Below are 20,532 nucleotides of genomic sequence, written 5' to 3'. Positions count from 1 at the left end.
ACTAATCTGCTGTTACACCCAGTTAGTGAGTTTTTTATTTCTGATATTGCTGTTCTCAGTTTTAGAATTTCCATGTGGTTCTTTTTATTTTCTGAGAATTCCTTTTTCATTCATTGTGAGCATATTTTCCTTTACAATCCTTCAATACAGTCATGATAGTGGCTTTAAAATCCTCGTCTGCTGATTCTGACATCTGGGCCATCTTGGGATCTACTTCTATGATCGCCTTTTCTCTTGAATCTGATCAAGTTGCCCCATTTCCCTGTATGTGTGGTGATTCAGGGCTATGCCCTGGACGCTGTGAATGTGTTGTGGACCCTCTGGGTTCTGTTACATTTTTCTCAGGAGTACTGAGTTTTTTAAAAGGCGGCAGTTAATTTGGCTAAAGTCAAACTTTAAACTTTGTTTCCCTGCAGCAGGCAGCGGCTGAAGTCTCAGGTCCGCCCTTGCAGCCCTGGCTGGGCCGCCTGAAGTCTGCTCCACTCGAGCACAGCCAGGGCTTGGCCAGGGATCTGGGTGGGGTTCCTCCTGGGATGCGGTGTGCTCCTTTGGCTCTCTCCTTTCTGAGATTTCCCCTTCCTTTCCAGGTTATCCAGTTGCCCCAAACTCTGTCCTGGTTCTTCAAGCTAGTACCACTGTGGATTTCTGTCCATTTGAGCCACCCATAGCCCTGTCTGAGGAGCGCCTTCAGGTGAAGAGCTATAAAATGGAAACTCACCTTATACCATTCCTGATCTCCAAGCCTCAACCCACCTCTGGCTTCTGTCTGCCTTTGGTCATGCGTCAGTACCTCTAGGTAGTTGTTTTATTTTTCCTCATACTTTATAGATGGTATCTGTGGGAGGTGGTCGCTGGGACCACTTGGCCATTACCAGAAGTCACACTTGTCAACATGGCTGAGAAAGAATCCGTCTCCATTCTTCTGGACAGCTGTTAGGACGTCTGAAAGGCAGAGGCTGGCCAGGGTTTCTTTATGTAAAGAAAGCCTGTTTGCCAGAGGAGCAAATGGATGTGGGAACTCCAAACGAAGAAGAGACAGAGACTGAGGTGGAGATGAGGGTGCAGTCAGGTCCCCAGGCCCCGAATCCCTGCTCCCCGCACTCCTGCAAGAGGGTCTGTCTCACCCGAAGGCTGCTGTCACCACCCCCACCCCAGCAGGATGACTTTTGGCCCTATGAGGGCTTCATGTCGACCTGCCCCTTCTTTTCACACAACTTTCCTCCAAACTTCGGTTCGACTGATGAGGCTCTTGAGGTCTAAGTCGTCACCACTTCTCGGGAGGCAGGCCTGTCCCCGGGAGAGCATCTGTGCAAACAAGGGTCCCCCTGGGGCACGAGGCAGTCCTCGTCTCTTAATCCTGCATGAACACACAATCTGACTTTTCCACAGATGGTTAATTACATCCTCTGTGTGTGTGTGTGTGTGTGTGACAATTTCAACTCTAGGAAGACAATCTTCACTCCCTTCTCTTCAAGCGCTCTTTTGCCCCACACATAACTGCCAACAGTTTCCCACTCCTTTTTATAGCTCTAGGGCCTAGTGAGTGCCTGGTACATAGTGGGCCTCCTGGAGTGCTGGGGGGTCTAACTGGAATAGACCTAACTCCAATGCGACCTTCAAAGCCCAGCCCAGGTGTTGCTGCTCCGAGAAGTCTGCCTGGACTTTCCCACCTTGCCTGGCTGGGGGCCCGCCTTTGGGCTCCCCTGGCACCAGCAGCTCTCCTGTACATGCATTAGTCATTTGATGTTGCATTTGCAGGTCTGTTCATGTGTCTCTTCTGACAAGCATCAGCCCTTTGGGAGCAGACACTATGCCTTCTGTGATCCTTCTGGTGTGCATTGCGGAGTCCGGGACTGGGAACCCACTCGGTGATGCCTGATCACGTGACTGGATGTGGAGGCAAACTTTAGATGCATTAAACAATTTGCGAGGAAGTAAGTAGGAGTGCCAGGAGCTCAGAGCGAGGACATGACTGCTGATGGGCTCAGAGGGGGCAGTCAGCAGAACTGGGGGCTGGGGGTGTGCTGCCGGCGGGCAGGTGGCTGAAGTCAGCCGCGAGCCTGCGGGCCAGCCCTTGGTCATGGGCCCCAGGGCTCCAGCTCAGTGCGGTGGCTTCCATCTCAGCAGGGGCAGCTCTTCCCTGGCAGAGGCCTGGCAGCTCGCAAACGCCGCGTCAGAGGGAAGTGTGGGGACTAGGCCGACCCTTGGACTGCAGGGGGACTGCACACATGGGCCTGTCCCTTTCAAACACCTTCTCTTCCATCTCACGGTCCTGTTTCACCATTGAGTGCTTCCCTCGCAGCCCTCACCATGGCCATGCTAACCAAATCTATGCCTTTGCCACGGGTCCCCAGCATTTCAAGCAGCAGCTTCCGACCCCTCAGTGGCATATTCACGTGAAAGCACATCGCTGTGTGGCTAAATTCCCCTCTGCTGAAATTCCAAGGGGCCCTGACAACCCAGGAGACCCGGCACACGCACTTAACTAGGCTCTTATTTCACAGCGAGGACAGATATGGCCCTGGGCCACCGGCGGCAGACACACAGTAATCGGGCTGTCAGGCTGGACAGTGACACCAGGAACAGCAGAACGGAGGCTTGGGGTGGGAACCCTGTCACCAACAGGGCTAAAAGCAGCCAAATTACCCTTTTCACCAACATCATGGCTAATGACTCACTGCTCATTTACAAAGTGAAGCTCTTTTCTTCTCCAGAAAAAAAGTCAGGTGGCTACAGCAGAGGATGCCAAGGCAGCAGTGGTGGGCACATGGCCTCCGGGCGCACCTGGGAGCAGCGGGGGAAGGGCGCCCCCTCCTTCCCTGGGAAGCCCCACAGCACACTCACCCTCTGTCCCTCTCTACCAGCAGGACCTGAGGAGGCGGCCCAGCATCCCACATGGCTGCCCGGTGCCTTGACAGTGTGCATGGGCACACCACTGAACAGGAGAACCCTGGCATGGTGGCACACACTAAGGATGTGTTCACTGGTGCCAGGGAGCTCCAGGAACCCTACCTCCACATAACCGAGGAGACAATGGAGCAGAGAAAGCAGAGGGCCTGACAGAAGGTCCCACAGCCAAGAGGGCACAGAGTCACAATGCCAGCCTAGGCTGCCTAGCTGGGGAAGCAGAGGCAACATTCTGCCCACAGAGTGAAGCTAGTGACAGGTCTGTAGCGTGATTCTGGAGCAAGGACACAAGGCGCCAGAACCTGATACACTCTGCTGGAGTGCCGCCCCCCCACAGGCAGAGAGCAGGGGAGGTGGGGAGCACAGACACGAGGCCGAGGGGAGAGACGGGAGACGCGAGTCTGAGGAGTGCCGGCCAGTGTCATCCCACCGCCACCAAGTTCAGCTCTTCAGTTTCTTAGTCTGTTTCCCATAAACTGTGGACACAAAATGTTTTCAGAAGTGGGATCAAAAGACAGCCAAGTTCATTAATTTGTTCAGAGAGTATTTATCACGTGCCTGCTCTGTGCCAGGTAGCGGGCAGAGCCGGCAGAAGCTCCTGCTTCGTGGTGCTCACAGGCTGGGAGCACAGGACAGCAACAGATGAGCATGCAGAGCTGGTCGGTGCGCCGGGGAAGGAAGTGTGCACGGAGGGTGGGGAAGACCAGGGCTTAAGAAGGGGCATGTGGCATGGCTGGCAGACTTTACAGTAGCCTCTACAGTCCTGCCTCTGGTCTTCACGCCCTCTGTGACCCTCCCCTGTGGAGCATGGGCAGACCTGCCACCCACATGACTCACATGGCAGTGCGGCACCGGTCTTGCTGCACCTCCCCCTCCCATGCTGGTCCTAGAGAATGTTGGGAGGCCCACGTGGCGAGAACCGAGGGCTGCCTCTTAGAGCAGCCAGCCAGTGAGAAGTCCGCTGAAGCCTGCATGGCCCAGTCAGGCCTCAGATGAGACCACAACCCTGCCAGCACCTGGCTGCAGCCTTGCCGAGGACCAGCTGAGCTGTGCCCAGGCCCTGGCCCACCGACACTGATCATAAATGTGTGACACAGAACTGATAGCCAGCACTGTGGTTGAGGAGGCTGAGAAAAGGCAGTGAGCACAGGCGTGAGGGGCGAGCTCTGTGGATGTGGGGCAAGGGCCCCAGCAGAGGGGACAGCGAGGGCAGAGCTTCGGCGGAGCCGGCCTGGCCAGTCTGAGTGGGCTCCAGGCCCATCCCGCACAGGTCTCTTAGAGGCCTGGCTCTGCAGTCACGCTGGAGGCTCCTCCGCGTAGTGGCTGTGTGTTTGCCCAGACAGTCTTACCCTGGCGGCTTGTTCAGTTTTGCGGCTTTTGCTTGAATGCACAAAGGGTTTCCGTGGTAGGGAGATGAATTCTCTTAGCGCTTATGCACAAGCCCTGCGGCTCGAAGCAGAACTGGTCCAAGTGCGAAAGAGGCCACCTGGGCCTGGCCAGTGGCCAGACAGGCCCTTCCTTAAGGAGGGACTGGCTGGCCCATAGCCTCTCCCCTCTCCCTTGCTCTCCGGAGGGCACATTAATCCCCATTGATTCGGCATGACCTGGAGGGAGAGAAGTTCAAAAAGCCCAGAAGGCCCTTAGCCAGGAAGTTGAAGGGAGAAGAGAGGGAGAGTGGACAGGACCCAGAAGGGCTGCTCTGCCTGGGCTCCTGGGACTGGGGAATGAGGGTGGGGAGGGGGGGGAGGGGAGGGGGAGGGGGAGAGGAACAAGGAGGGGAGGAGGGGGAGGAGGGGAAGGGGTAGGAGGGGGAGAGTGAGGGGGAGCGGGAGGGGGGCCAGGATCCACGGGAGGGGCTCCGTGAGTATCCCGAAGCACGGAAGAGCCCTGGCCCAGCTGTGTGATGGAGGCGTGGGGCCACGCAGCCTGCCTGAGCCTTGCGTTACACCTCCCAGCTAGGCAGCTCTTGTGGGCACTGACTTCTGTGCCTCTTTCTTTTCATCTGAAAGGCTGGTGTGAGCAGCGAGCGGATCAGCAGCCTCAGTTGGCGGCCTTGCGGGTGTCTGGCGCGCTGTCATCAGTGTTTGTGTAAACGATATCCAGGGACTCACAAAATGAGCTCCACAGGCCGAGAATGGTTTCTCTGAGGCACAGCTGTATTTAATCACAGTTGCCTCAAAAGGGCCGACTCTGTCTGACACCAAGACTTTGGCTCTGGGCCTGCAGCCTACCTGCTCCGTAGACCACCGAGTACACCACCTTCTTGGTCTGCTCTCTGTCCGCGTGCGTCACACACTCTGGGGGAATGTCCTTCCTGTGTCGAGACACAACATGTTGTCAGGCACATCTGCATGCTTTGAGTCCAAACCACCCTAACAGTTCCTTCTTTGGAGGTTCTGAACTGCTTCGAGATCAGGCTGTCCTACGGGCCAGGGACACATTCAAAGCAGATCGCCCACCCTGCTGCCCACCCTAGACCCCCTGCTCCCCCACTGACCACATGCTGGCTCCGCCACCTCTCCTGACTTCTGATCGAGCCCCACACCTGGCACCTGGATGATACATGACTCCTCAGCCTCTCACTCTACAACCTGAACACTGCTCAGTAGCCACTGTGAATGTAAATGTCTCCTTGCTGAAAACCAGTTGATAGGCTTCTGGTTAAAGACAGGCAGACTAGTCAAACATGTCTACTTCTGCTCCTTCCTGAGATGCCACTAACATAAAGCAGAGGAATGAAAAGGTGTAAATCTACAAGAAAGAAGACAATGGGACAGGGACTATCAGGAGGCCAGAGATTTCAGCACCTTCTGGAAGGATGGGAGGGCCTGGCGGGTGAGGGCTATCACTGCTGCATCTGAGCAGCTGACAGCCAGAAGGGCCACTGCTGGCTCAGCAGAGCCATGGAAGGCCCCGGGGCTGGGAAGCATCAGGGGTGGCCCAAGGTGGGAGGGAGTGTGGGGCTGGAGGTGGGCAGGGGTGTGAATCCAACGTGTGTGTGCAGAATGGCCGAGTGCCGCCTGGCCCCTACCCCTTACCCCCGGCCCACCATACTCAATGTGAGCTGGGCCAGGGTCTGCTCTCAGAGAGATGACGGTGATGATGAATGAATGAACCAGAGGATTGCTACAGAAATTGATAGCCCTGGAAAAGTGGCCTCTATGTTGGGTGCCTGGGGTTTCCCATATGCTGTGCCTAAGAGCCTGACCATTCCAAAGTGAGGTCTAGAGGCCAGCATTTTCAGCTCATTGAGCTAAGAGCTCTCATCAATGTCTGGCCCATCTTTCATCACCAGATAGCCATGGGTTAGGGTTAGGGTTAGGGTTGGGTTAGGAAACACAAGTTCTGACCCCACCACTCCTCTGAAGCTGGTCCCAACCAGCCCTCCCACCATCAACCCTCACACTGCAAAATCTGGCCACGACCCACAGTCCTAGCTTGCTTGGAAGTTCCTACAAGAAGAAAACACATTACATGTGGCTCATTTCACTCATATCGTGTAAACTCCTCAGGTTTTCCTTTAATATTCTTATAAAAGTCATTTCTGTGCGTCTGTTGTTTGCTTTTAATGCTAACTAAAGAAATCCCAGAGTCTGGCCTTAAAAATTAAAGTCTTTCAAGCTATTCTACAAAGCTACATTAATCAAAACAGTATGGTACTGGCATAAGAACAGACCCATAGACCATTGAAACAGACTAGAGGGCCTAGAAACAAACCCATATACATGTCCACTGGTATATGATAAGGAGCCATGAATACACAATTGGGAAAAGACAGCCTCTTCAATAACTGGTGTTGGGAAAACTGGACAGCTACATTCAAGAGAATGAAACTGGATTATTGTCTAACTCCATTTCAAGTTACAAAAGTGAACTCAAAATGAATCAAAGACCTAAATGTAAGATATGAAACCATAAAACTCCTAGAAGAAAATATAGGCAAAAAAAATCTCTTGAGCATAAGCATGAGCAAATTTCTCTTAGACACATCTCCTTGGGCAAGGGAAACAAAATTAAAAATGAACACGTGGAACTACATCAAACTAAAAAGCTTTTGTACAGCAAAGGACACCATCAGCAGAACAAAAAGGCAATGTACAGCATGGGAGAATATATTCATAAATGATTTATCCAATAAGGGGTTAACATCCAAAATACATAAACAACTCATATGCCTCAACATACAAAAAAACAAATAACCCGATTAAAAAATGGGTGGAGGACTTCAACAGACGTTTTTCCAAAAAAGACATACAGATGGCCAACAGGCACATGAGATGCTGCTCCACATTGCTAATCATCAGGGAAATGCAAGTCAGAATCACAATGGGGTATCACCTCACACCAGCCAGAATGGCCATTATCCAAAAGACAAGAAACGAGTGCTGGCAAGGATGTGGAGAAATGGGAGCCCTCCTACACTGTTGGTGGAATGTCAGTTGGTGCAGCCACTGTGGAAAGCAGTATGGAGGTTCCACAAAAAGCTAAAAATACAAATACCATATGACTCAGTAATCCCACTTCTAGGAATTTATCCGAAGGAAACAAAATTCGTTATTGGAAAGGGTATATGCACCCCTATGTTTATTGCCACATTACTTACAATAGCCAAGACATGGAAGCAACCTAAGTGTTCATCAGTAGATGAATGGGAAAAGAAGATATGGTATATACACAATGGAGTATTATTCAGCCATACCAAAGAAAGAAATCCTGCCATTTGAGATATTACACTAAGTGAAATAAGCCAGGCAGAGAAGGGCAAATACCATTTGATTTCACTTATTTATGGAATCTAAAAACAAAACAAAACAAAATGAACAAAACAGCGGTAGACTAGACTCATAGACACCAAGAAGTGACTGGTGGTTACCAAGGGGGAGGGGCTGGGGCAGAGGGGGTGAAGCAGATAAAGGGCACAAAAATTCTCAATCATAAGAGAAGTTGGTCATGGGGATGGAAGTGCAGCATGAAGAATACAGCCAGCGGTTCTGTAACATCTTCCTGTGCTGACAGATAGTAACTGCACTAGAGGGGTGAGCGCTTAATAATAAGGGTAACTGTTGACCACTGTGTTGTATACCTGAAACCACTGTAAGATTGTGTATCAATGATACTTCAATGAAAAATAAGAAATACAATTTCCGTAATTTAAAAAAAGGGGAAGTGTAAGAAAGGAATGAAGATGTCCCCTTTCCCCGAAGCTGTGGAGGAAGAAACAACAGTTTGAAAAGATGTTAAACAGGGAATTTCACATGAATAACCTTCCTGGTTTCCTTTGAAATATGAAAACTGGCATGAATATCCTTAACTGCTACAACCTTCCCTCTTCCCTTATCATGAAGTTCCCTTTGGAAGTCTCACAGGACTCCCAGATTTCAGAAACTATTGCCCTGTCTTGTGAGAATCATCTCACAGGACTCCTGCAGCTCTGACAAGCTGCCTTAACTTGATAATTTTTTGCCCTGGTAATAACACTAAAGTTGGCTTATCTGCATTCCTAATCCATATAAATACTCATGAGACTTGGCTGTTAAATTAAAATGTTACTTGCAGTCTACTCTACTCTTCCAATACACACAGTGCTGGTTAAATAAACACCCATAGCTCTGTCAGATGGTTATTTAACAAATCATTTGAGAGACTTTTAAAATTTAAATTATTATATCCTTTATCATATATTAATTTACATATGTGTGTATGTCTGATTTTGGACTTTTTCTACTGATCTATTCTGTGTCCATACATAGCGTTTTTGTAATTACAGCTTTATAATATATCTTAATATCTGGTAAGACTCAGTCTTCCTTATCGCCATTTAAAATTTTTTTCATGATTATCGTGGATTATTTTTGCATCATAAATTGCAGCTTAGCTTGTCTAGTTACTAAAGTAACTCCTATTGACATTTTTGGCATACTTCTTAGGACATTTCCATTAAAAAAATCCTATGGGTATTTTTTGGCATATTTCCCAGTGCATTTCTATATTTATATGTTAATGTAAGGAGGAGAAGATCTTTATAAAATTGAAATTTCTTATCTTCTTTTTTGTGCTTCTCTACTTTTAACTTTCATCCTGATCTTGCACATTTTACAAATAAGCTTGTTGTAGGCATTGTATCTTTTTCCTGCATCTTTTCTTCCATTACATTTCTAACTGGTTGTTGTTTATATTTAGGGAGGCAATTCACGTCTACTCCTTTGCACCTTCTTCCCCAGATCCCAGCAGTCATGTTGTCCATATTGACGCCCTTGGTGTCTTAGGCAGGCAATCACACCGTCGTCCCAGAGCGACCCCTTTGCCCCTTCCTCTCCAGCTGTCAGCTTCTCTATGATGTCAACCAGAGCTGTTGTAAACAGCAGTGGCGCAGCGGCTTGCCTTGCTCCTGACCCTCTCCGGCTGGGCGGCCATGCCTGAGCTTGCTGCGATTGTTCACTGACAGTGGGTCTTATCAGCCAGGGAAGGCCTAGAGGGTCACATGATCTGACCACATCTCAGTGATGAGGTGGGGGCCAAAGGGGATGGATGCCAAGGGGAAGTTGTTACAACAGTGCATTGGTGGGGAGGAAGGCCTGAACTGAGGGAAGAAGCCCCAAGGTAAGAGGGACCATGGCCCCAATGGACCTGGGGGAGAAAGGATGTGAGGGGTCAGATCAGGACCCGAAAGGACTGGGCTCCAGTGCCGAACTCCCTCCAGACCATTTGGTTTGAAGAGTCCATAGGATGGCCAGGAAAGCCACCGCCGAGACCTAGGGCTGTGGGCCTGGAGCTCAGGACAGAGGTGCCATGAACAGACGGCCCTCGCACCACCACTGCACTTCCTGAGGTCTCTGTGCTCTGGGGGGGGGCACACTTCTCACCTGGTCTCGCCTTCCATGCCCCAGACCCGATGCTCTGCACCCGAGTGCCTTTCCCGTTGCTCCCCCTGCCTCGTAAGCCACCCTCCCTTCCCCTACGGCACTTCTCCTGGCTCCCGAGAGCTCAGTCCAACCTCCCTTTTCAAGGATGCCGACCCAACCCCAGGCGTGGACAACACTGCCCAGGGCCCTTTCAGCACCTGTACTTCTCCTCTATGGCGTTTTAGAAATTGCAGTGAAATATTCAGTCATGTTGTGTAAGTCCACCTTCCCCACTGACAACAGCAACCTATCTTTTCACGGCTGTATCAACAACACATGATTGATGTTTATTTCTTGAGTAGATGAATGGATAATCATTGGGAGGATGCTCCTTATTATATTTTCCCATTTTATAAATGAAAAAATCTGAGGTCATACTGGTCAATGGCACAGCTTGACTTGGAGGCCAGGTGGGACCCGAGGAGGGAGGAGAGCGTCTCGGGAGCACAAAGATGATGCAAAGAGGGCCTCAGGTAAGCAAAGCCTTGGGAATCCCTTCACTGGGAGGCAGAGGGCACAGGGCTTCTGAGAACCGGCTCTCTTTTCCCAGCAGGAGGAGTGACCTGGTTGACCGGTGAGTTCTGGAAGCACAGTCTGCTCACTTGCAGTTCAGATGCACTGTCTGGCCCTCCATGCAGTGAGCTTTGCCCTTGCAAGGCAACTTCTGCAATATGGGGTTAGACCCAATTTAGGGGCAGGTAGGAGCAGTCCATCTGACCACTGTGCAAGCTGCATTTTCCAATCAGCTTCATCCAGATAGAACCGGTGGCGTTGGGACCCCACTCCCCTGGGGCCCTGATCGGCAGGTTCCTGCATGCCATCTCCCTCTCACCTCCCTAAAGCCTTGCACTGTCCCATGTCCTGGACTCCACATATGGCTCCACAGGGCCCTCTGGCTTTGCCAACAGCAGGGTGAGAAGGAGGATCTGGGTGTTCCTGCCCCTCTGGTAGGAGCTGCCACCCTAACAGCACTGTGACCTTGCAGACTCATGCACTCCCCAGGCTCCAGGAATGTGCTCCTCCAAGTGCTCCCACTGGGGGCTGGGGCTCCGCCTTTGCCCTCCTGTGCACTCTTTGCCTGGCCACGTCTCTGCAAAGGTCCCCTCTTTGAATTGGAAATCCCAGCTGAGGCTTTATCATGATTCCAAAAGAAGGCAGCTAAGAAAGAGATGTGGGGTACGGACACCCTATGACCCCAAGGATAAGAGCCACGGCTCTAGAATCAAACTCTCTGGATACAGATTGCTGTGCTTAGGTGGCAACTGAGCCACCTGGGTGAGTTAAACAACCCACATCAGTTTATCCAAAAGATGGGGGAATAACAGCATCACAGGCCTTTGTTGGTACTAACTGAGATGTGCTTAAAACAATGCAAGGCATAGAGTAAGACTCAGCAAGTACTCGTTCTTTGTACTGTTGGAAGGATACAAAGCGCAGAAGAGGAAGAGAAGCTCCTGGGCACAGAAGGAAGAAAGTGCCCAGGCAGTCAGAATACCGATATAAATTCTGCCAGTTATTCATTGCATTACATGTTTCAAAGTCTGTTAAAATTTAAGAATACTCTTGAGGTGATTTTTGTCCCAATTCTTTCCTCCTAGTTTTCTCCCTGCAGGGCATGCAGACACTGTGTGTTGCTCAAACTCTGGAACTCAGCTTTGGCTGAGCAGAGCCAGCCCTGGGGGGCCAGAGGTATGTGGCTGACATTTACCCCTCCCTGCTGGTGCCCCCTCCATATGCCACACTGGTCTTCAGGACCTCGATGTGGAAACAGCAAAATGCCCATGGGCAGGAGGGGTGCAAAGCCACTTTCCCCTGACAAGAGATCGTCATATCCCTTTCCCCATGGGGGTGGTGACTCTGCCTGTTCCCAGGAGCCCCCAGGAGCAGGAGGTGCTGCTTTGCCTGCTACTCTGTGCCTGTCACTCCTGTGCAGCTGTGGGGAAGACATAACACTCTGAGAAGCTCTGAGCAGAAAAAACACTGAATTGTCTTGGATTACCAATGCTTATAGGAGTACTGGAAGGCATTAAATGTGCCAGAGATCTGATCAACTTTTTAAGACAAATCAGGAAGATAAGCAATAACATTTAGGAGGAAATGACTGGATGAGAAAGAAACCTCTGAAGCAGAACTAATCATGAGAGAAGTATTTTGCTGTATTTAATCATCACACAGAACCTTCTTAGGGAGGCACTACAGAGGATCTTGAAATCAGTGCCATAAAGTGTATCCTGAAAGAGAAATAATCCTAATGATAAACATGAGATACTAATTATATATTTATTAGGCTTCATTTAAAAATAAGTTTTCCTTCAGCCATAAGAAAACAAATCCTACCATTTGCAACAAGATGGATGGAGCTAGAGGGTGTTGTGCTCAGTGAAATAAGCCAGGCAGAGAAAGACAAGTGCCAAATGATTTCCCTGATTTGTGGAGTATAAGAACAAAACAAAACTGAAGGAACAAAACAGCAGCAGACTCAGAGACTCCAAGAAGGAACTAGCGGTTCCCAAAGGGGAGGGGTCGCAGAGGGTGGGTGGGGAGGGAGAGAGAAGGGGATCAAGGGGCATTATAATAAGCAACCAGAATATAGGGAGATCACAGGCAAGGCAGTACAGCCCAGAGAAGAGGAGTAATAATTCTATAGCGTCTTACTTACTACGCTGAGGGAGAGTGACTGCAATGGGTGTTGGGGGGTACTTGATAATATGGGTGATGTTGAAACCACAATGTTGCTCATGTGAGACCTTCGTAAGAGTGTATATCAGTGATACCTTAATTAAAAAAAAAAAGTTTCCCTTTTGGGAAAAGTAGTAAAACTTTTTCAATTAATTAATAAAATGTAAATTGTATTTCTTTCTTTAGTTCTGTCTCCTTTTGCTTCAAGTATTTTGTTTGAAGTTCTCTTATTAGGGACATTCAAATTTGAGATTGTTGTATCTTCTTGAATTGGTCTTTTATCATTATGATATGTCCCTCTTTATTTCTAGTGACTATTTGTCTTGTAGTTTAAGCTTCCCATCTTGGTATTTGATTATTTATTCCATTTGCATTTTGTTCTCTGTCCCTTTTTTCTTTAATCCTTTTAGGTGAACCACATATTTTGTGAACCATATATTTTTAATATCCCATTTATCTCCTCCATTGACTTTTTTGGCTATACTTCTTTTGGTCCTGTTTTAGAAGCTGCCCTAGATTTTCAATGTGCTTCTGTAAGTCACCATAATCTTCCCTTTAATATTATAATACTTCACAAATAGTGTAAGAACCTTGCAATAGTATAAGTACACTTACTTCTCTTCCTACCCTTTTAACTTTCTGTGCCTTGTATTTTAACTTTCATGCTTTAAAGTAAAAAAAAAAACAACCCGTTAACAGTCTTTTCAGGAATTCAAAACCATATATAAACTACATATAGATATAAAAAAATATATAAAATAAATATGTAAAATAAAATAAAAATATGTACCCTGATATTTACCTATTCTGGTGTTCTTTACTCCTTCTGAAAATACAGAGTTTCATGTAGAATCATTCTCTGTAACCTGAAGAACTTCTTTTAGCATTTCTTGTAGTGCAGGTCTACTAAGATTATTGCAGTTTTTGTAAATATGAAATTGTCTTTATTTTGCCTTAATTTTCGCAAGATAATTTTCTGGATATAGACATCTAGATTGTTTCCTTCAGCACTGGAAGGACATTATTCCATTGTATCTGGTCTGCACTGTTTCTGGTAAAAAAGATGTAATTTATATTGTTCTTTGTATATAGTGTGTCTTTTTTCTTCTGGTGCCTTCCAAGGTTTTTCTCTCTTTGGATTTCATGAGGTTGACTTTAAGGTGCCTACAGTGTGGTTTTCTTTGTGTTTAACTCCTTTGGGGTTTGTGGAGCTTTTTGCACATGTAGATTGATATCTTTAATCAATTCTGGAACATTCTCAGCCATTAAAACTACAAATATTTTTTTTACCTCATTCTCTCTCTGTTCTCCTTGTGAGATGCCAAATATACATAGGTTAGGCCATCTGATATTGTCCCACAGATCTTGCACTCTCTGGTTTTTCTCTTTACTTCTCTTCATATTTAATTTTGGACACTTTCATTGTCCTGTCTTCAAGTGTGTAGATTCTTTCCTATGCTGAGAACAAGTCTGCTGTGAAGATGATCTAATGGATTCTTCAGTCATTATATTTCACCTTGTACAATTTTGAGTCCTTTCTATAGTTTTCACATTTTTATTAAAATTAACCATCTCTTAATACATATCCTCTATCTGTTCATTTAGATACTTTAGTATTTTTATCATCATTTTAAAAACCTCTTCCAATAGTTCTAACATCCGGGCCATCTCTTTGGTACACTTCTATTGGTTGTGTACTCTCTTGGTCATAGGTCACATTTTCTTTCTTCTTAGGTCTTAAAAAATTTTTAATATATATTATTTGCTCTACACTTCATATAAAAGGACAGTAGGAACTGAGCAAAAATGTCCTTCCTAAAAAGGACACATCATTTCTTATGTCTGGTCACAAGAGTTGGGAGCAAAGTCAATTTGATCTATGGTTGGGCTGGGTCTGGACTCGATTGCAACTTTAGTTTCATTCCGTTACTATTGGCTTGAAATGTTCTGATAGTGGGATCAGAGATTTCCCTTCCATGGGGTCTGGAGTCTGACAACTGGCACAATGGCCGGGTTTCCTTAGCTTTACAGTTGAACTGTTAGTTTTTCAGACCGTAGGGGGTCTCTCCTTGCGTTATGAACTGGCTCCCTCTTCGGCTTGCTGGGAAATTCACTTTGCCCTCCGGTTCCTTCCCAGCTCTCGGCGCCTTGGGAGATCTCTCCTTTAGCAGAAAGCTCGGAGGGGTTTCTCTGTCTTCTGCCCTGCCCCAGCCCTTGGCAGTGGAAGGTCTGGAATGCCCTGGGTTAATTCCTCTTAGTTGTCCTGCCTGCCCCACTGTGATGTCTGCCCCCAGACACCCCCCGAGACTCCCGGGGGAGAGGTGGATGGTGGGCTCCCAGCTGGGGCTTATGAGGGTTCTGTCACGCCAGCCCACATGCAGTCAAGGCTTAGGAGGTCTCTTCGCCCTCCCTCTTGGGAAGATTCCTCCTCCTCCTGCCACTTCACCGGGCATGAGAGAAGCCATGGGTTTCTTCTTTTCCGTAAAGGGCTCGTCACTTTCTGGAGCTGTTAACTTAGCTACATCCTAAGCTCTTTGGTCTGTTTAGAAAACCTGTAGTTTATTTATCTTGGTTTGATTGTTAGGGTCAGAGCAACAGTCTCTTGTGATTTTTTTTTGTCTTAACTAGAAATTCACCCTTTAATTTTCCCATAAATTACAAAGTTTTAGAAAATGAAAATAGCTTTGTTTCAGAACATCAGTCCAGTGCAGGGTAAGGTGTGCATCAGGAGAAAGGTGCAGTGGGGGTCACACTAACCCCGAAGGGGACGCGGCCTATGAACTTGGCTCCTCCACCACATGGCAGTGCGACCCAGGACACTGAGGCACAAGGTCGCAAGGAGACCCTTCAGCACTGTTAGTGGTGATACGATAGAGCACTGCCCTGGTCGTTCTTGGCCTTCCGGTCAGAGAACATCTCAGGTAGTCCCGGAAAGTCAGCCTAGAATACCAGGAGCACTAATATAATCCTCTGTAACACTGATCTGTTTACTCAGAGATCACTGAACCCTAGCACAACTCATTAATGAAGCAAAGAGGATATGGGATTTAACTTCATTTTTAACAGAGACAGACCCAAATATTGACAAAGCAAATGGCGGTACCTCTGCTATACAGTAAGGACAGGCTAGGTTATGCTCAGAGGCTTATACAAGCAAACAAAGGCATATTTCCTGTTCATTCAACAGATCCATCATGGATCAGCTGAGGTTCTGCTCCAGGTAATCTGCCTTCTGTGATTCAGGAGTTTGGCCCAAACTACGTTTGGAACATTGACGGTCGTCATGGAAGAGGAAGAAGAAAATATGGAGAACCATGTGTTAGCTCTTAAAATGTATGCCCAGCAATGACAAACATTTCCATTTGTAAATCACTGGCTAAAGCAGGTCACATGGCCAAGCCCAGGTCAATGTGCAAGAAAGTACACTTTTCCTTAGGGAGGAATGACAAATATATATTTTTTAAATTTTTTATTAAGGTATGATTGATATACACTCTTATGAAGGTTTCACATGAAAAAACAGTGTGGTTACTACATTCATCCATTTTATCAAGTCCCCCCCATACTCCAATGCAGTCACTGTCCATCAGTGTAGTAAGATGCCACAGATCCACTATGTGCCTTCTCTGTGCTACACTGTGTTCCCCATGATCCCCACACCATGTGTACTAAACATAATACCCCTCAATCCCCTTCTCCCTACCTACCTAACCGCCCTCCCACACCCCTCCTCCCCTTTTGTAACCACTAGTCCCTTCTTGGAGTCTCTGAGTCTGCTGCTGCTTTGTTCCTTCAGTTTTGCTTCATTGTTATACTCCACAAATGAGGGAAATCATATGGCATTTGTCTTTCTCCGCCTGGCTTATTTCACTGAGCATAATGTCCTCCAGCTCCATCCATGTTGTTGCAAATGGTAGGATTTGTTTCTTTCTTATGGCCAAATAGTATTCCATTGTGTATATGTACCACCTCTTCTTTATCCATTCATCTACTGATGGACACTTAGGTTGCTTCCATATCTTGGCTACTGTAAAAAGTTCTGCGATAAACATAGGGGTGCATATGTCTTTTTGAATCTGAGAAGTTGTATTCTTTGGGTAAATTCCAAGGAGTGGGATTCCCAGGTCAAATGGTATTTCTATTTTTAGTTTTTTGAGAAACCTCCATATTGCTTTCCACAATGGTTGAATCAGCTTACATGCCCACCAGCAGAGTAGGAGGGTTCCCCTTTCTCCGCATCCTTGCCAGCATTTGTTGTACTTAGCCTTTTCGATGCTGGCCATCCTTGCTGGTGTGAGGTGATATCTCATTGTTTTTAATTTGCATTTCCCTGATGATTAGTGATGAGGAGCATCTTTTCATGTGTCTGTTGGCCATCTGAATTTCTTCTTTGGAGAACTGTCTCTTCATAACCTCTGCCCATTTTTTAATTGGGTTATTTGCTTTTGGGTGTTGAGGTGTGTAAGTTCTTTATATATTTTGGATGTTAACCCCTTATTGGATATGTCACTTACAAATATATTCTCCCATACTGTAGGATGCCTTTTTGTTCTGCTGATGGTGTCCTTTGCTCTACAGAAACTTTTTAGTTTGATGTAGGCCCATGAGTTCATTTTTGCTTTTGTTTCCCTTTCTCGAGGAGATGTTCAGGAAGAAGTTGCTCATGCTTATATTCACGAGATGTTAGCCTATGTTGTCTTCTAAGAGTTTTATGGTTTCATGACTTACATTCAAGTTTTTGATCCATTTCAAGTTTACTTTTGTGTATGGGGTTAAACAATAACCCAGTTTCATTCTCTTGCATGTAGCTGTCCAGTTTTGCCAACACCAGCTATTGAAGAGGTTGTCATTTCCCCATTGTATGTCCATGGCTCCTTTATTGTATATTAATTGACCATATATGGTTGGGTTTATATCAGGGCTCTCTGGTCTGTTCCATTGGTCTATGGGTCTGTTCTTGTGCCAGTACCAAATTGTCTTGATTACTGTGGCTTTGTAGTAGAGCTTGAATTTGGGGAGCATAATGCCCCCAGCTGTATTCTTCCTTCTCAGAATTGCTATGGCTATTCAAGGTCTTTTGTGGTGCCATATGAATTTTAGAACAATTCTCTCTAGTTCATTGAAGAATGCTGTTGGTATTTTGATAGGAATTGCATTGAATCTATAGATTGCTTTAGGCAGGATGGCCATTTTGACAATATTAATTCTTCATATCCATGAGCATGGGATGTGTTTCCATTTATTGGTATCTTCTTTAATTTCTCTTAAGAGTGTTTTGTAGTTTTCAGTGTATAGGTCATTCACTTCCTTGGTTAGGTTTATTCTTAGGTATTTTATTCTTTTTGATGCAATTGTGAATAGAATTCTTTTCCTGATTTCTCTCTCTGCTAGTTCATTGTTAGTGTATAGGAAGCCACAGATTTCTGTGTATTAATTTTGTATCCTGAAACTTTGCTGAAATCAGATGTTAGATCTAGTAGTTTTGGAGTGGATTCCTTAGGGTTTTTTATGTACAATATCATGTCATCTGCAAACAGGGACAGTTTAACTTCTTCCTTACCAATCTGGATGCCTTTTATTTCTTTGTGTTGTCTGATTGCCTGTGGCTAGAACCTCCAGAACTATGTTGAATAGAAGTGGGAAAAGTGGGCATCCTTGTCTTGTTCCCGATCTTAAAGGAAAAGCTTTCAGCTTTTCACTGTTAAGTATGATGTTGGCTGTGGGTTTGTCATATATAGCCTATATTATGTTGAGATACTTGCCCTCTATACCCATTTTGTTGAGAGTTTTTATCATGAATGGATGTTGAATTTTGTCAAATGCTTTTTCAGCATCTATGGAGATGATCATGTGGTTTTTGCCCTTCTTTTTGTTGATGTGGTGGATGATGTTGATGGATTTTCAAATGTTGTACCATCTTTGCATCCCTGGAATAAATCCTACTTGATCATGATGGATGATCTTTTTGATGTATTTTTGAATTTGATTTGCTAATATTTTGTTGAGTATTTTCGCATCTATATTAATCAGGGATATTGGTCTGTAATTTTCTTTTTTTGTGATGTCTTTGCCTGGCTTTGGTATTAGAGTGATGCTGGTCTCATAGAATGAGTTTGGAAGTATTCCCTCTTCTACTCTTTGGAAAACTTTAAGGAGGATGGGTATTAGGTCTTCACTAAACATTTGATAAAATTCAGTGGTGAAGCCATCTGGTCCAGGGATTTTGTTCTTAGGTAGGTTTTTGATTACCAGTTTAATTTCATTGCTGGTAATTGGTCTGTTAAGATTTTCTGTTTCTTCCTTGGTCAGCCTTGGAAGGTTGTATTTTTCCAGAAAGTTGTCCATTTCTTCTAGCTTATCCCGTTTGTTAGCAAATAATTTTTCATATTATTCTCTAATAATTCTTTTTATTTCTGTGGTATCTGTAGTGATTTTCCCTTTCTCATTTCTGATTCTGTTTATGTGTGTAGAGTCTCTTTTTTCTTGATAAGTCTGGCTAGGGGCTTGTCTATTTTGTTTGTTTTCTTGAAGTACCAGCTCTTGCTTTCATCGATTCTTTCTATTGTTTTATTCTTCTCGATTTTATTTATTTCTGCTCTAATCTTTATTATATCCCTCCTTCTACTGACTTTGGGCCTCATTTGTTCTTCTTTTTCTAGTTTCATTAATTGTTAGTTTAGACTGCTTATATGGGATTGTTCTTCTTTCTTGAGGTAGGCCTGTGTTGCAATATACTTTCCTCTTAGCACGGCCTTGGCTGCATCCCACAGATTTTGCGGTGTTGAATTATTGTTATCATTTGTCTCCATATATTGCTTTATCTCTGCTTTTATTTGGTCATTGATCCATTGGTTATTTAGGAGTATGTTGTGAAGCCTCCATGTTTGTGGGATTTTTTATTTTCTTTGCATAATTTATTTCTAGTTTCATACCCTTGTGGTCTGAGAAACTGGTTGGTACAATTTCAATCTTTTTGAATTTACTGAGGCTCTTTTTGTGGCCTAGTATATGATCTATTCTTGAAAATATTCCATGTGCACTTGAGAAGAATGTGTATTCTGCTACATTTGGGTTTAGAGTTCTGTAGATGTCTCTTAGATCCGTCTGTTCTAATGTGTTGTTCAGTGCCTCTGTGTCCTTACTTATTTTCTGTCTGGTTGATCTGTCCTTCAGAGAGAGTGGAGTGTTGAAGTCTCCTAGAATGAATGCATTCCATTCTATTTCCCCTTTTAATTCAGTTAGTATTTTTTTCACATATGTAGGTGCTCCTGTGCTGGGAGCATAGATATTTATAATGGTTATATCTTCTTGTTGGATTGACACCTTTATCATTATGTAATGTCCTTCTTTGTCTCTTGTGATTTTCTTTGTTTTGAAGTCTATTTTGTCTGATACAAGTACTGCAACTCCTGCTTTTTTCTCTCTATTAGTTGCATGAAATATTTTTTCCATCCCTTTACTTTTAGTCTGTGTATGTCTTTGGGTTTAAAGTGAGTCTCTTGTAGGCAGTATATAGATGGGTGTTGTTTTTTTTATCCATTCAGTGACTCTATGTCTTTTGATTGGTGCACTCAGTCCATTTACATTTAGGATGATTCTTGATAGGGATGTACTTATTGCCATCACAGACTTTAGACTCATGGTTACCAAAGGTTCAAGGTTAACTTCCTTACTATCTAAGAGTCTAACTTAACTCACTTAATATGCTATTACAAGCACAATATAAAGTTTCTTTTCTTTTTCTTCTCCTTTTTCTTCCTCCTCCATTCTTTATATATTAGGTATCATATTCTGTACTGTTTGTCTATCCCTTGATTTACTTTGGGGATAGTTAATTTAATTTTGCATTTGCTTAGTAATTAGCTGTTCTACTTTCTTTACTGTGGTTTTATTACCTCTGGTGCCAGCTATTAAACCTTAGGAACACTTCCATCTATAGCAGTCCCTCCAAAATAGACTGTAGAGATAGTTTGTGGGAGGTAAATTCTCTCAGCTTTTGTTTATCTGGAAATTGTTTAATTGCTCCTTCAAATTTAAATGATAA

The 20,532-nt window shown here is 45.4% G+C and overlaps 1 protein-coding gene across 1 annotated transcript in view; it reads right to left on the bottom strand.

Annotated features, from left to right (window-relative positions):
* Positions 1–20,532, bottom strand: part of POLN (DNA polymerase nu) — a 161,319-nt gene that overhangs the window by 23,760 nt on the left and 117,027 nt on the right. The window contains exon 19 of the mRNA XM_057502043.1: positions 5,139–5,221. Coding sequence (XP_057358026.1) covers positions 5,139–5,221 — 83 coding nt within the window. The remainder of the gene's footprint in view (positions 1–5,138; positions 5,222–20,532) is intronic.

Source organism: Manis pentadactyla, chromosome 5 (genome assembly GCF_030020395.1).
Source record: "Manis pentadactyla isolate mManPen7 chromosome 5, mManPen7.hap1, whole genome shotgun sequence".
Classification (NCBI taxonomy): Eukaryota; Metazoa; Chordata; class Mammalia; order Pholidota; family Manidae; genus Manis; species Manis pentadactyla.
This window is presented reverse-complemented; position numbering and strand designations above follow the sequence as displayed.